Source organism: Zalophus californianus, chromosome 1 (genome assembly GCF_009762305.2).
Source record: "Zalophus californianus isolate mZalCal1 chromosome 1, mZalCal1.pri.v2, whole genome shotgun sequence".
Taxonomy (NCBI): domain Eukaryota; kingdom Metazoa; phylum Chordata; class Mammalia; order Carnivora; family Otariidae; genus Zalophus; species Zalophus californianus.
In genome coordinates, this window is record NC_045595.1 from 92579927 (window position 1) to 92594972 (window position 15046).

At 37.2% G+C, this 15046-nt stretch overlaps 1 protein-coding gene across 3 annotated transcripts in view; it reads right to left on the reverse strand.

Annotated features, from left to right (window-relative positions):
• The window catches only part of STAG1 (stromal antigen 1), a 419741-nt gene that overhangs the window by 12655 nt on the left and 392040 nt on the right, over positions 1 to 15046 (reverse strand). For all 3 annotated transcript variants that reach the window (XM_027584268.2, XM_027584270.2, XM_027584269.2), the window contains 2 exons: positions 11899 to 12047; positions 11094 to 11222 (listed from right to left, as the gene is read on the reverse strand). In XM_027584268.2, the coding sequence (XP_027440069.1) occupies positions 11094 to 11222; positions 11899 to 12047 (278 nt within the window). The remainder of the gene's footprint in view (positions 1 to 11093; positions 11223 to 11898; positions 12048 to 15046) is intronic.

The following is a 15046-nucleotide window of genomic DNA, read 5'->3' on the forward strand; positions in this document are numbered from 1 at the left end:
GTTTGGCTATCAAGAAAAAATTATAAGGCATACCAAAAGGCAAAAACACAATGTGAAGGACAGAGCAAACATCAGAATCAGGCATGACAGAAATATCAGAATTATCAGACTGGCAATTTAAAACAACTATGATCAGGATGCCTAGGTGGCTCAGTCAGTTAAGCATCTGCCTTCAGCTCAGGGTCTTATGCCTTCATGATCGTAGGGCCCTGGGATGGAGTCCCACATCAGGCTCCTCGCTCAGCAGGGAGCCTGCTTCTCCCACTGCTTGCTGCTCCCCTTGCTTGTGCATGTGCTCTCTCTCTCTCTGACAAATAAAATCTCAAAAAAATAAACAAATAAAACAACTATGATCAATATGCTAAGGGCTCTAATGGAAAAAGTAGACCGCATGCAAGAACAGATAAGCAATGAAAGCAGACAGATGGAAATCCCAAGAACCAAAAAGAAATGCTAGAAATGAAAACTGTAAAAGAAACAAAGAATGCCTCTGATAAGCTTCTTAGTAGACTGGACACAGTTGAGGAAAAAACCTCTGCTTTAGGGGACACAGCAAGAGAATTCTCGAAAACTTGAAAGCAAAGATAACGTAGATGGAGGAAAAACAGAACATTTGACTATAATACAACTACAATAGGTGTTAATATAATGGGAATATGAGAAGGAGAAGCAAGACAATAATAACAATAATTTAAAATAGAAATGATAGAGAATTTTCCCAAATTAACATCAGATACCAAACCATAGATCCAGGAAACTCAGAGAACACCAGCAGGTAAAATGACAAAAGAACTACATTTAATGGGCGCCTGGGTGGCTCAGTTGGTTAAGCGACTGCCTTCGGCTCGGGTCATGATCCTGGAGTCCCGGGATCGAGTCCCACATCGGGCTCCCTGCTCAGCAGGGAGTCTGCTTCTCCCTCTGACCCTCTTCCCTCTCGTGCTCTCTATCTCTCAGTCTCTCTCAAATAAATAAATAAAATCTTTAAAAAAAAAAAAAAAAAAAAAAAAAGAACTACATTTAAGCATATCATTTTCAAACTATAGAAAATCCAAGATGAAGAAAAAATCCTGAAAGAAACCAGAGGGGAAAAAAATACTTTATCTCCAGAGAAATAATGATAAGAATAATGTCTAACTTCTCCTGAGAAACCATGCAAGCAAGAGGAGAGTGGAGTAAAGTGTTAAGAGAAAAACCCCACCAGACTAGAATTGTGACCTGCAAAACTATCCTTCAAAAGTGAAGGAAAAATAAAGACTTTCTCAGACTAAAAATTGAGAGAATTTTTGCCAATAGACCTGCTTTGCAAGAAATGTTTGTTAGAAGAAGTGCTTTAGAGGGGTGCCTGGGGGGTTCAGTTCAGTTAAGCATCTGACTCTTGGTTTCGGCTCAGGTCATGATCTCAGGGTCGGGAGATCGGGCCCTGTGTTGGGCTCTATGCTCTGCATGGAGTCTGCTTGAGATGCTCTCCCTCTCCCTACCCCTCTGCCCCTTCCTCCCACCTGCACTCTTTCTCTCTCAAATAAATAAATAAATAAAATCTTTAAAAAAAGTGCTTTAGAGAGAAGGAAAATAATATAGGTCAGAGACATGAATCTACATAAAGTAAGGAAGAGCCCTGAAGAAGTAATAAGTGAAGGTAAAATAAAAACTTTAATTTTTCTTAACTGATCTAACAAGTTTTTGTTCAAAATAATACCAAAAATGTATTTGATTATGTATGCTTATGTATATATCACATATATGCATATATGTTTTGATTATATATGCTTATATGTAAGTGAAAGAATTACAGCAATGATACAAGAGATAGGAAGGATGAACTGTGATTATTTTGTTATTGTAAGGTACTCATACTACCCATGAAGTGATACAGTATTATTTAAATGTGGACTTGGATTAGCTGTAATTATATACTGCAAACTCTAAGGCAACCAGTTAAAAAACAAGTATCAATATGTTAAGAAAAGAGAGCAAATGGGATCATAAAATGCTCAATTAAAATTTTTTACAAAAGGCAGAAAAAAGAGTATAAAATAAATAAAAGCAAAGAACAAGGGCAACAAATAGAAACAGTAAGGAATATGGTAGGTATTAATCCAACTACATCAATAATCAATTTGAACGTCAACGGTACCAAGTAAAAGTTGTCAAAGTGCATCAAAAAACAAGACCCAATACACATTTAATGCAATCCTTATCAAAATACCATCAACTTTTTTCAAAGAAATGGAACAAATAATCCTAAAATTTGTATGGAACCAGAAAAGATCCCGAATAGCCAGAGAAATGTTGAAAAAGAAAAGCAAAGCCGGTGGCATCACAATTCCGGACTTCAAGCTCTATTACAAAGCTGTTATTATCAACACAGTATGGTACTGGCACAAAAACAGACACATAGATCAATGGAACAGAATCGAGAGCCCAGAAATGGACCCTCAACTCTATGGTCAACTCATCTTCAACCAAGCAGGAAAGAATGTCCAATGGAAAAAAGACAGTCTCTTCAACAAATGGTGTTGGGAAAACTGGACAGCCACATGCAGAAGAATGAAACTGGACCATTTCCTTACACCACACACAAAAATAGACTCCAAATGGATGAAAGACCTAAATGTGAGACAGGAGTCCATCAAAATCCTAGAGGAGAACACAGGCAGCAACTTCTTCGACCTCAGCCACAGCAACTTCTTCCTAGAAACATCACCAAAGGCAAGGGAAGCCAGGGCAAAAATGAACTCTTGGGACTTCATCAAGATAAAAAGCTTTTGCACAGCAAAGGAAACAGTCCACAAAACCAAAAGACAACTGACAGAATGGGAGAAGATATTTGCAAATCACATATCAGATAAAGGGCTAGTATCCAAAATCTATACTCAACACCCAAAGAACAAATAATCCAATCAAAAAATGGGCAGAAGACATGAAAAGACATTTTTCCAAAGAAGACATCCAAATGGCCAACAGACACATGAAAAAGTGCTCCACATCACTCGGCATCAGGGAAGTCCAAATCAAAACCTCAATGAGATACCACCTCACACCAGTCAGAATGGCTAAAATTAACAAGGCAGGAAATGACAGATGTTGGCGAGGATGTGGAGAAAGGGGAACCCTCCTACACTGTTGGTGGGAATGCAAGCTGGTGCAACCACTCTGGAAAACAGTATGGAGGTTCCTCAAACAGTTGAAAATAGAGCTACCATACGACCCAGCAATTGCACTACTGGGTATTTACCCCAAAGATACAAATGTAGTGATCCGAAGGGGTATGTGCACCCCAATGTTTATAGCACAATGTTCACAATAGCCAAACTATGGAAAGAGCCAAGATGTCCATTGACAGATGAATGGATAAAGAAGAGGTGGTGTGTATATACATATATATATATATATATGTATATACACACACAATGGAATATTATGCAGCCATCAAAAAACCCGAAATTTTCCCATTTGCAATGACGTGGATGGAACTAGAGGGTATTATGCTAAGCGAAATAAGTCAATCAGAGAAAGACATGTATCATATGGTCTCACTGATATAAGGAATTCTTAATCTCAGGAAACGGTTGCTGGAGTGGTGGGAGGTGGAAAGGATGGGGTGGCTGGGTAATAGACATTGGGGAGGGTATGTGCTATGGTGAGCACTGTGAATTGTGTTAAGACTGATGAATCACAGACCTGTACCTCTGAAACAAATAATACATTATATGTTAAAAAAAAAAAAAGAAGATAGTAGGAAGGGAAAAATGAAGGTGGGGGGGAATCGGAGGGGGAGACGAACTACGAGAGACTATAGACTCTGAGAAACAAACTGAGGGTTCCAGAGGGGAGAGGGGTGGGGGATGGGTTAGCCTGGTGATGGGTATTAAGGAGGGCACGTATTGGATGGAGCACTGGGTGTTATGCACAAACAATGAATCATGGAACACTACATCAAAAACTAATGATGTAATGTATGGTGATTAACATAACATAATAAAATAAAATTAAAAAAAAAACCAAGACCCAAGTATAGGCTGCCTATAAGAAATCTACTTTAAGTGTAAAGACACATATAAACTAAAAGTGAGTAAATGGATGGTAAAAGTTATCAAAAGAAAGCAGGAATAGTTACATCAATTTCAGACAGAGCAGACTTTAAAATAAGCAATCAGGAATAAACAAGGGCATTACACAATGATACAGGAGCCAATTCTCCAAGAGACATAATAATCCTTACCATGTATGTCCCTTACAACAGAGCATCAAACTGTGTGAAGCAAAAACTAACTGCAAGCAGACACTACCATTAGAAATAGATGAATCTACTATCATAGTTGGAGACATCAACATCCCTCTATCAGAAATGGACAGTTCAGGGGTACCTGGGTTGCTCAGTCAGTTAAGCATCTGCCTTCTGCTCAGGTCACGGGGAGTCTGCTTCTCCCTCTGCCTCCCTCCCACCCCACCTGGCTTGTGCTCTCTATCTCTCCCCAATAAATAAATAAAATCTTAAAAAAAATGGACAGATTCAGCAGCCAGAAAATCAGTAAGGACATAATTGAACTCAACTACACCATCAGTCAACTGGATAGAATTAATATCTACAGACTGACTTCATCCAAAAGCAGAATATACATTTTTCTCAAGCTCACCTGTAACATCAAAGTCAGAGGTCATAAAACACATCTTAACAAATTTAAAAGAAGAGCAATCATACAGTGTCTACTCTTAAAATTAGAAATTTAATTAAACTAGAAATCATTATCAGAAAGATACACAGAGATTAAATAATATGCTTTAAAATAACACATGAGACAAAGAAGCACTCCCAAGGGAAATTTAAAAGTATTTTGAACTAAATGAAAATAGCACATCAAAATTTGTGCAATGCGGTGAAAGCAGTGGTTAGAAGGTTACAGCATTGAATGCACATAGCAGAAAAGAAGATCCAAAATCGCCAATCTAAGTTTCCACCCTAGAAAACTAGAAAAAGATGACCAAATTAAATCCAAAGTGAAAGAAAAGAAATAATAAAAATTGGAGTAGAAATCAATGAAATTAAAAACAGAAAGCAATACAGAAAATCAGCAAAATTAAAAGCTTTGAAAAGAACAATAAAATTGATTAGTTTCTAGGCAGCCTAAGGGGGTCAGGACGGGGGGAAGAGAGGGTACAAATTACTAATACCAGAAATTAAAGAGAACACATCATTACAGATCCTATGGACATTAACAGGAAAATAAAGGAATACTATAAACAACTTTATACCCACATATTTGATAATCCAGATGAAAGAGATCCATTCCTTGAAACACAAATTGCCAAATCTCACACAAGAAGAAACAATCTGAATAGGCCTGTATCTATTAAATAAATTGATTCAATAATTAATAACCTTCCAAAACAGGAAACACCAGGCTCAAATGAGTTAACTGGTGATTTAAGGAAGAAACCTACCAATTCTCTACAATCTCTCTCAGAGGACAGAAAGCAGAGGCAATACTTCTACCTCATTCCATGAGGCCAGTATTACCCTACTACCAAAACCAGACAAAGATATTACAAGAAAACTATAGGCAATCTCTTCAGTAAGTGGTGCTGGAACAACTGGATGTCCATAAGCAAATAAATTAGGCTAGACAAAGACCCTGTATCTTTCACAAAAATCAACTCAAAATGGATCATAAACCTAAATGTAAAATGTAAAACTATAAAACTCCTAGAAAATAATAAAGAAGAAAACCTAGGTAACTCAGGCTATGGCAATGACTTTATTTATTTATTTTTTAAAGATTTTATTTATTTATCTGAGAGAGAGAGTGAGAGAAAGGGAGAACACATGAGGGGGGAGGGTCAGAGGGAGAAGCAGACTCCCTGCTGAGCAGGGAGCCTGATGCGGGACTCGATCCTGGGACTCCAGGATCATGACCTGGGCCGAAGGCAGTCACTTAACCAACTGAGCCACCTAGGCGCCCAGCAATGACTTTTTAGATACAACACCAAAGGCAAGGTCCCTGGAATAATAATTGTTGAGGTGGAGTTCATTAAAATTAAAACCTTCTGTTCTGTGAAAGACACTGTCTAGAGAATGAGAAGACAACCACACACTGGGAGAGAATATTTGCAAAATACACAACTCATAAAGGAACTGCTATCTAACATAATCAAAGAACTCTTAAAACTCAACAATAAGAAAACAAACAACCTGATTAAAATATGGGCTTCAGATCTGAATAGGCATCTCACCAAAGAAAATATACAGATGGCAAATAAGCATGAAAAGATGCTCCACATCATATGTCATCAGGGAAATGCAAATTAAAATGAGATACCACTATGCACCTATTAGAATGGCCAAAATCCAGAACACTGACAACACCAAATCCCGGTGAGGATGCAGAACAACAGAAACTCATACATTACTGGTAGGAACAGAAAATGGTATAGCAACTTGGGAAGACAGGCAGTTTCTTAAAAACTAAACATATGCTTACCATGTGATCCAGCATCACACACCTTAGTACTTACCCAAAACACCTGATAATTTAAGTCCTCACAATTACTTACACAGGGATGTTTATAGACTTTTATTCATAACTGCCAAAACTAGGAAGCAACCAAGGGGTCCTTCAGTAGGTGAATGGCTAAATCAATTGTGGTATTTCTACCCAATGGAATATTACTCAACATGAAAAAGAAATGAGCTATTAAGCAATGAAAAGACACAGAGGAACTTTAAATGCGTATTACTAAGTAAAAGAAGATTATCTGAAAAGGCTACATACCCTATAATTCCAACTGTATAACATTCTGGAAAAGGCAAAACTATGGAAACATTGAAATGATCTGTGGTTGCTAGGGATTGCGGGGGGAGAGGAAGGATGAACAGGCAGAACGCAGAAGATTTTTAGGGAAGTGAAAAAAATACTCTGTATGATACCATAATGATGGATGCATGTCATTATACATTTGTCTAAACCCACAAAATGTACAACATCAAGAGTGAATTACAATGTAACTTTGGTGAATATGACATGTCAAGGTAAGTTCATCAATTATAACAACTGTATTACTTTGGTGGTAGATGTTGATAATGGGGAGACTGTGTGTATAAGGGCAGGGGGATATATGGGAATTCTTTGTACCTTCCCCTCAATTTTGCTGTGAACCAAAACTTCTCTAAAAATTAAGCTAAATCAAATAAAATCAAACTGAATTAAATTAAACTAAATCACACACTTCTGTTGATCTGGAAAACTGCGCATAACTGAGGCTGCCCTTCTCAGGAGCAATCAGAGAGGGAACTTCCAAAAGTTGGAAGCTTCCAAAAGCTTCCAAAGCTGCTAGTCCTCTGGCTGACCGTGGGACAAAGTAAACCCCCAAACTGTGATAGCAGCCTTCAAGCCACACACATCAGATAGTAATAAGTAAAAATCTAAATGGCAAAGGAGGTATAATCACAATCTTTGATTAATGAGTCTAATGCTGATATAGGGGTGATTCCTAGGTTTTCAAACCAAATGATAAAAAAAACAAGGGGAAAAAAAATCTGAGTAGGGACAGCAGAGGCTGCACACTGCAAGAGAAATAGACATCACAGAGTTTGTTCATCCAAGTCTTTAAACAAATGACCAAGCAACATCAATATCTAGGGGTGCAGTGAATCAGTATCAAGAGTAGCTATTTTACAATGTATCATATATGCAACATTATCTAAACTGTTCAGTTTCAACCAAAAATTATGAGACATGCAAAGAAACAGGGAAATGTGACCTACATATAGCAGTAAAAAAGTGAGCAATAAAAACAGTGGCCCACAAATATTACAAAGCTATTAAAGATATTCAAAGAACTAAAAAAAAACCATATATAAAGAATGAAAAATATGATGTCACTACCTCATTAAGTAGAGAATATGAATAAAAAGAAATGATGGGGGTGCCTGGTTGGCTCAGTCAGTTGAGCATCTGACTCTTGAGCATTTGGTTCAGGTCGTGATCTCAGGTTCCTGAGATTGAGCCCTGTGTTAGGGGTGGGTGGGTCTGTGCTTAGCAGGGAGTTTCCTTGGGATTCTCAAATCCACAGGAAGGAATGAAGAGAACCAGAAATGGTAAATAAGAAGGCTATTAAAACAAACTCTATAATAAATATATACTAGGCTCCATTTCCTCTCTAAGTGTATTGAAAAGACATACAATTATATCAAGTAATAATTATAATAATGTATTGTTGGGTTGTAACATATTTAGATGCAGTATGTGTAACAATAATAGCACCAAAGGTGGGGGGGGACTGAAATGGAGCTATATAGGAGTAAAGTTTTTATATTTCCTTAGAATACATTTGAAGAAATTTTGGTAAGATGAGTATTTTAAGGCCTACAAGAAAACACTAAAAAAATAACTAAAAAAATATAATTAAATATTTTTGAAGAAAGTAAAATGTTATACTAGAAAACATCCACTTCATATAAAATAAAGCTTTTTGCTTTATTGGAGGAAAAAACAAAGATCTATAGAAAACAAACCGTATAATGGCAGAAATTGGATTAAAAAAGAAAACAAAACAAAACATGATCCAACTACATACTGTTAAGAAACACATTTTGGATTCAAAGATAAAAAGGCAGAAAGTAAAAGGATAGAAAAAAGGTATACCATGCAAACAATAACAAAAATACAGCTGGAGTAGTTACATTAGTATCAGACAAAATAAATTTTAAGACAAAAGTTACTAGAGACAGAGAAGGACATTTTATAATGATATCTAAGAGTCAATCCATCAGGAAGATGTAACAATGATAAACATGTATACCTAACAGAGCTAGCTCCAAAATACATGAAGCAAAAAGTGACAGAAGTGAAAGGAAAAATAACAATTCAGTAATAATGGCTAGAGACTCACTTTCAATAATGGATAGAACAACTAGACAAAATATCAACAAAGAAATAGAAGACTTGAACAACACTATTAAAAAAAAAAACCCTATAAGCCACGTCACCTAACAGCTATTTCAACACCACTCAACACCAGCAGAAGAATGCATATTCTCCATGGAACGTCCTCCAGAATACACCATATGTTGGTCTGTAAAACAACCCTCAATAAATTTGAAAGGACTGTAATTATACAAAAAGGATGTTCTCTAACCACAATGGAATGAAATTAAAAATCAATAATGGAAGTAACATTTGGAAATTCACAAGTATGTGGAAACTAAACAAAATACTCCTTAATAACCAAAAGATAAAAGAATACATCACAAGGGAAATGAAAAAAAAAAAAAAACTTTGAGATGAATGAAAACAAAAATGCAAGCTACCAGAATCTTTGAGGTGCAGCTAGAGTAGCACTCAGAGGAAAATGTATACCTATAAATGCTTATAATAAAAAAGTTTTCAAACCACCCCACCCCCACAAATATCCAACACCACTCATTCTCTATCATATTATTCTATTTAAGTGCCTGAGACTCTTGTTCCTATGTTTATGTTGTGTCTCCCTGAATTAAAACAAAAACTTTCTGGGGGCAGAAACTCTGTATTGTTCACTGCCTGGCCATACTAGAAAAACAGCTATAGAACATTACCTAACCAGATTATGGGCTTAATAAATATTTTCTGACCAGGACGCCTGGGTGGCTCAGTCCATTAAGTGCCTGCCTTCGGCTCAGGTCATGATCCTAGAGTCCTGGGACCAAGTCCCACATCGGGCTCCTTGCTCATCGGGGAGCCTGCTTCTCCCTCTGCCTGCCTCTCCCCTTGCTTGTGCTCTCTCTCTCTGACAAGTAAATAAAATCTTTAAAAAAATAAAAAATATTTTCTAACTAACAGGAAGTCAACATCTTTCCTTAGAATTACCACTCATATTCATAAAATTTTTAACTGTCTCTCCAAATTTCTATTTAGCCTATTACTAAAACTGACACATCTTCCTACCAATTTACAAAATTCAGGATCCCATCAATATTTTTTTATGAAAATTGCATCTATTATTTAAGAAATCACTCTTCTCATTGAAACAAGTCAAATAAAAAATGTAGTTCACCTTTGAACATGGGTTTGAATTGTGCAGGTCCACTTACATGTGGATTTCTTTTCCTTTTTTTTAAAGATTTATTTATCTGTCAGAGAAAGAGTGAGAGAGAGCGAGCACTCGCACAAGCAGGGGGAACGGCAGGCAGAGGGAGAAGCAGGCTCCCCACTGAGCAGGGAGCCCGATATGGGACTCGATCCCAGGACCCTGGGGATCATGACCTGAGCCGAAGGCAGACGCTTAACCGACTGAGCCACCCAGGCGTCCCTGGATTCCTTTCAATAAATACATCATAGTACTGTAAATATATTTTTTCTTCCTTATGACTTTCTTAACATTTTCTTTTCTCTAGCTTGCTTTATTTTAAGAATACAGCATATAATACATGTAACATGAAATACGTTGATTATTTTCAGTAAGGATTCCAGTCAACAGAAGGCTATTAATAGTTAAGTTTCTGGGGAGTCAAAACTTATATGTAGTACAGCATAGGGGATATAGTCAATAATACTGTAATAATATTGTATGTGACAGTTACTACACTTATCATGGTGAGCACTGAGTAATGTAGAGAGTTGTCGAGTCACTGTTGTACACCTGAAACTAATATAACACTATGTCAACTATACTTCAATAAAAATTTAAAAAATGAAATAAAGAAGTCTAAAATTTAAAGTCTAATGAATACTTTTCATTTATTTTGAAAAAAAAAAAAAGTTATACACAATTTTCGATTGTGAGGGGGTCGATGCCCCTAACCTGTTGTTCAAGGGTCACCTGTAAAACTAAAATATAATTAATATAAAAGGAAAAAAGAACGGCTTACACAACGGCTAAGCCAATGTCCCTACTTCTCTGAATTGTGGAATAAGAAATCATTTCCCACTTATTTAATTCCAGAGTACTAAAAGCAAGCAGGGAAAGAACATATAAATGCTTTTAAGAAAACTATAGTTCCTTAAAACAATCAGAGCTTATGTTATCAACAGTAATTATATCTAAATGATTAACATTTTTCTAAAAAATGAAACATTTAAAATTACAAGGGTATCATGATAAAAGCAACTTACACAGTCTTTTTGTCCTGTCGAAGAAGTTTAGAAGAAAATTCACTTAGTACTTCCAGGAAAGCCAGATTAGGAGGTGGATATTCTTGTCCTTTCTGATTTTGGTATTTAAAGGCAAATTCTATGCCATCCCTGAAGTAAAAGAAAGTATCATCTTATTTTTCCAGATAAGGAGTATAGTTCCCTCAATGGACTAAAATTTCAAAATAGTTGGGAAGGCAGGATAATCATCACTGAATATAGTAAAATCTGATAAATTTGAAGTGTAAAACAATGTTAATTTGTATGACATACATGCCTAATATTTACAGTATAAAACTGTAAGTTGTGAAACAAAGCTAAATTCCTATGTGTATCTTGCAGGGGTAGCACAATACCCTGGAAAGATAACTAGATTGTCAGAAAACTTAGTTCTCAGAGTTGATCATGGTATCAAGCAAATGTGTGAGGTATTTAACATTTTCTGTCATTCAGTTTTCAGTTATGAAATAAGGTTGACCAAATCAGCATTGCAGTGTTTATAAACCCACATCTCCTATATCATCATCTCACTGACAGGCCAGACCAGAGTATTTTGTTAAACTTTACTTTCTATACTATATAAATTGAAAAAACAGGCAGTTGAAGTATTTTTCAAATTAAAGAGGCCCTCCTAGTTGAGACTCACTAGACTACACAATCTCTAAAGTTCTTATAACTTGAAAATTCAGTAATTTGTCATTAAAAATGGGTCAAATAACAGTTATTTCAGTTAAATTCCAGTAAACCAGATTCTGTATAACAGAAAGTATTTTTTTAGCTCACTCACTTGTGAAGTGTGGCAACTGCTTCTCGTGTCTTGATCTGATCCAGTCCAAATGTAAGGGCAAAGCGACGTGCCAGTTCTTTAATGCCGCTGACGTGGGCAGATGTCCTATCTAGGTTGGGACCTTGCTCTTGAACAAGTTCATTAAACAACTGGTTGAAAGAAAAAAAGAGGAAAAAATCTACAGCTAAGAAAATTTGTTTATTTTACTTATTATTAGAATAGGTAATATAATTTAAAACATTTAAAAGACATAGGGTAAAATATATATTTCCCTCCTTACATTGAACTCTAGCCACATTGTTCCCCTTCTCCAAGTCATCTAATAATTTCTTGAGCTCATTTTCATGCTAGTTGTGTGATTCAATGCAGACAGGAATTTACTTCTTTTTAACAAAAAATAATATATTTTGGGCTGGGGAAAGGAAACATGTTTATAGAAATATATTTGTATTCATAAACATCTATGTAGTCTTTTTGTTGTTTTAACAGGGATGGCAGTACATGAAATATGGGGTTCAGAACTTTGTTTTTTCACTTACTATATCTTAGACAAGAACATTATGTAAAAGAAGACATTTGGATATATGGGGTGATATTTCCTACCCAACAACAATACATACAAAAAAATTCTTAAGCTGTATGGAGAGGTTTTATAAATTACACATACATTACATATATTGCATCAAAATAACAACCACCAAATAAATCCTGAAGTACTAAAGAATATAAAAGCTATCATCATTCTACCACCAAGGTTAGAAACTTAAATTTATCGGTACGCATCTGTCTTCCCTCCTATTATGAGAGATGAATAGTCCAGGACTTTCATCTAAAGCCACTCCCTCAGTATGTACTAGATCTCACTCCATTTTACCTATTCAGCATTTTTGCTTTTATGCTTACTGCTCTGTTCTGCATCTTTAACTATTCCCTCTACTACATGCATGCATCTTAAAACCCCAAAATACAAAAAACCATAACTTCTTAACTCAATCTCCTGTGCCGCTATCAATACCTTGTTTTGATTCTCTTTTGGCAAAGATACTGAAAAGTATTGTTTACATTTGTTTTCTTCACTTCCTCAACCTGCACCTCTCAATTCACTCTTATCATACTGTCCCATTGAAACAGCACTTCTGAGGAGGAAGAGCAAGATGGCGGAGAGTAGGAGACCTAAATTTCAGCTGGTCCCAGGAAATCAGCTAGATAGGGATCAAACCATTCTGAACACCTACGAAGTCAACAGGAGATCGAAGAAAAGAAGAGCAGCAACTATCTGAACAGAAAAGCGACCACTTTCTGGAAGGTAGGACATACGGAGAAGTGAATCCGAGGCGATATTCAGGAAGACAGATGGTGGGGCAGGGGGTCCCTGACGGCGCTTCTGGCAAGTGATAGAGCAGCAGAGCACAAGATCAGAACTTTTAGAAGTCGGCTCCGCTGAGGGACGTCGCTCCAGTGGCTAAGCCGGGGGGGTGGAACCCTTGTGGAGACAGTGTGGTCGCAGGACCCTCAGGGTTACAGAAAGACAGGGCGTGCCTGAGTGTGGCAGAGTTCCCAGGTATCGGAGCGGGGAAGCCGGCTGCAGAGAGGGAGCCAGGAGTGGGCTCTCAGCTCGGGGCTGCCATAAACTGATCCGTGGCACAGTCGGGCCACTGCTCCTCCAGCAGGGACCCAACAAGCAGCAGAGCTGGGGAGACTCCCCTTCCTCCCCGGGGAGGAGCGGCACGGGAGTGCACGGCAGGAATCTGCTGGGTTTGGAGACCACACAGAGTCGTGCGCCAGAGATAGAAACACTCAGTCACAGGCTGGGTGAGCACGGAGTGTGGCCGGAGACCGGGGTTTTGGGAGTGATTGACTGCTTTCCTCTGGGGGCGCACTGAGGGGTGGGACCTCGAGTTCTCGCTCCTCCGGCTGGAGATTGGGAGGCCGCCATTTTCACTCTTGTTCTCCAGTGCTGTAAGGAAAGCTTGCAGGGAACAAAAGCTCCCGAGAGCAAACCCGAGCAGATTACTTAGCTTGGACCGGCAAGGGCGGGGCAATTTCGCCTCCAGCAAAGACATTTGAGAACCATGGCAACAGGCCCCTCCCCGAGAAGATCAGCAAAAACAGGCAGCCAAGACCAAGTTTACCAATCAATGAGAACGGCAGAACTCCAGCGCTAGGGGAATACTGCACACAGAATTCATTGCTTTTTTACCATGATTTTTTAGTCTTTCAAAGTTAATTTTTTTAACTCTTTTAATTTTTCTTTTTCCTTTTTTCAACCAACATCTTATCAATCCTTTTTTAAAAAATATTTTTTATTCTTAGAGTCATACTCTATCCCTTCATAGTAGTTAACCTTATTTTTGGTATCTATATATAAGTTGTTCTTTCTTAAAATTTTGAGATACAGTTTCTTCTGACAGACCAAAATATACCCTGAATCTCTAGTGTATGGCTTTGTTCTAGTCTACTGCCTGATCACATTCTCCCCCCCCCCTTTTTTTAAGTCCTGTTCTTTCTTTTTTCAACCAACTTATCAATTCCTTTTATAAAATCTTTTATAATCTTCATCTTTACAGTCATATTCCATCCCTTCATCGTATTAACCCTTATTTTTGTACATATAAGTTTTTCTTTCTTTAAAATTTTGGGAGGCACTTTCTTCTGACAGACCAAAATACGCCCAAAATCTACTGTGTGGCACTGATCTATGCACCAGCCTGATCATATTTGATCATATTCTGTTTTTTTCTTTTGTTTTGTTTTTATCTTTTTCTTTTTTCTTTCTTTCCCTTTCTTTTCCCTTGGTTTCAGGTCTCTTTTGATTTGTTTAGTGTATATTTTTGGGAGGATGTTGTTACCCTGTTAGCATTTTGTTCTCTCATTCACCTATTCTCCTCTGGACAAAATGACAAGATGGAAAAAAATCACCTCAAAAAAAAAAAAAAAAAAAAGAACAAGAGGCAGTACTGACTGCCAGGGACCTAATCAATACGGATGTTAGTAAGATGTCGGAACTAGAGTTTAGAATGACGATTTTATTTTATTATTATTATTTTTAAGGATCTTTTTTATTTTTATTTATTTGACAGCGCACAAGTAGGCAGAGAGGCAGGCAAAGGGAGAGGAAGAAGCAGGCTCTTGCTGAGCAGGGAGCCCA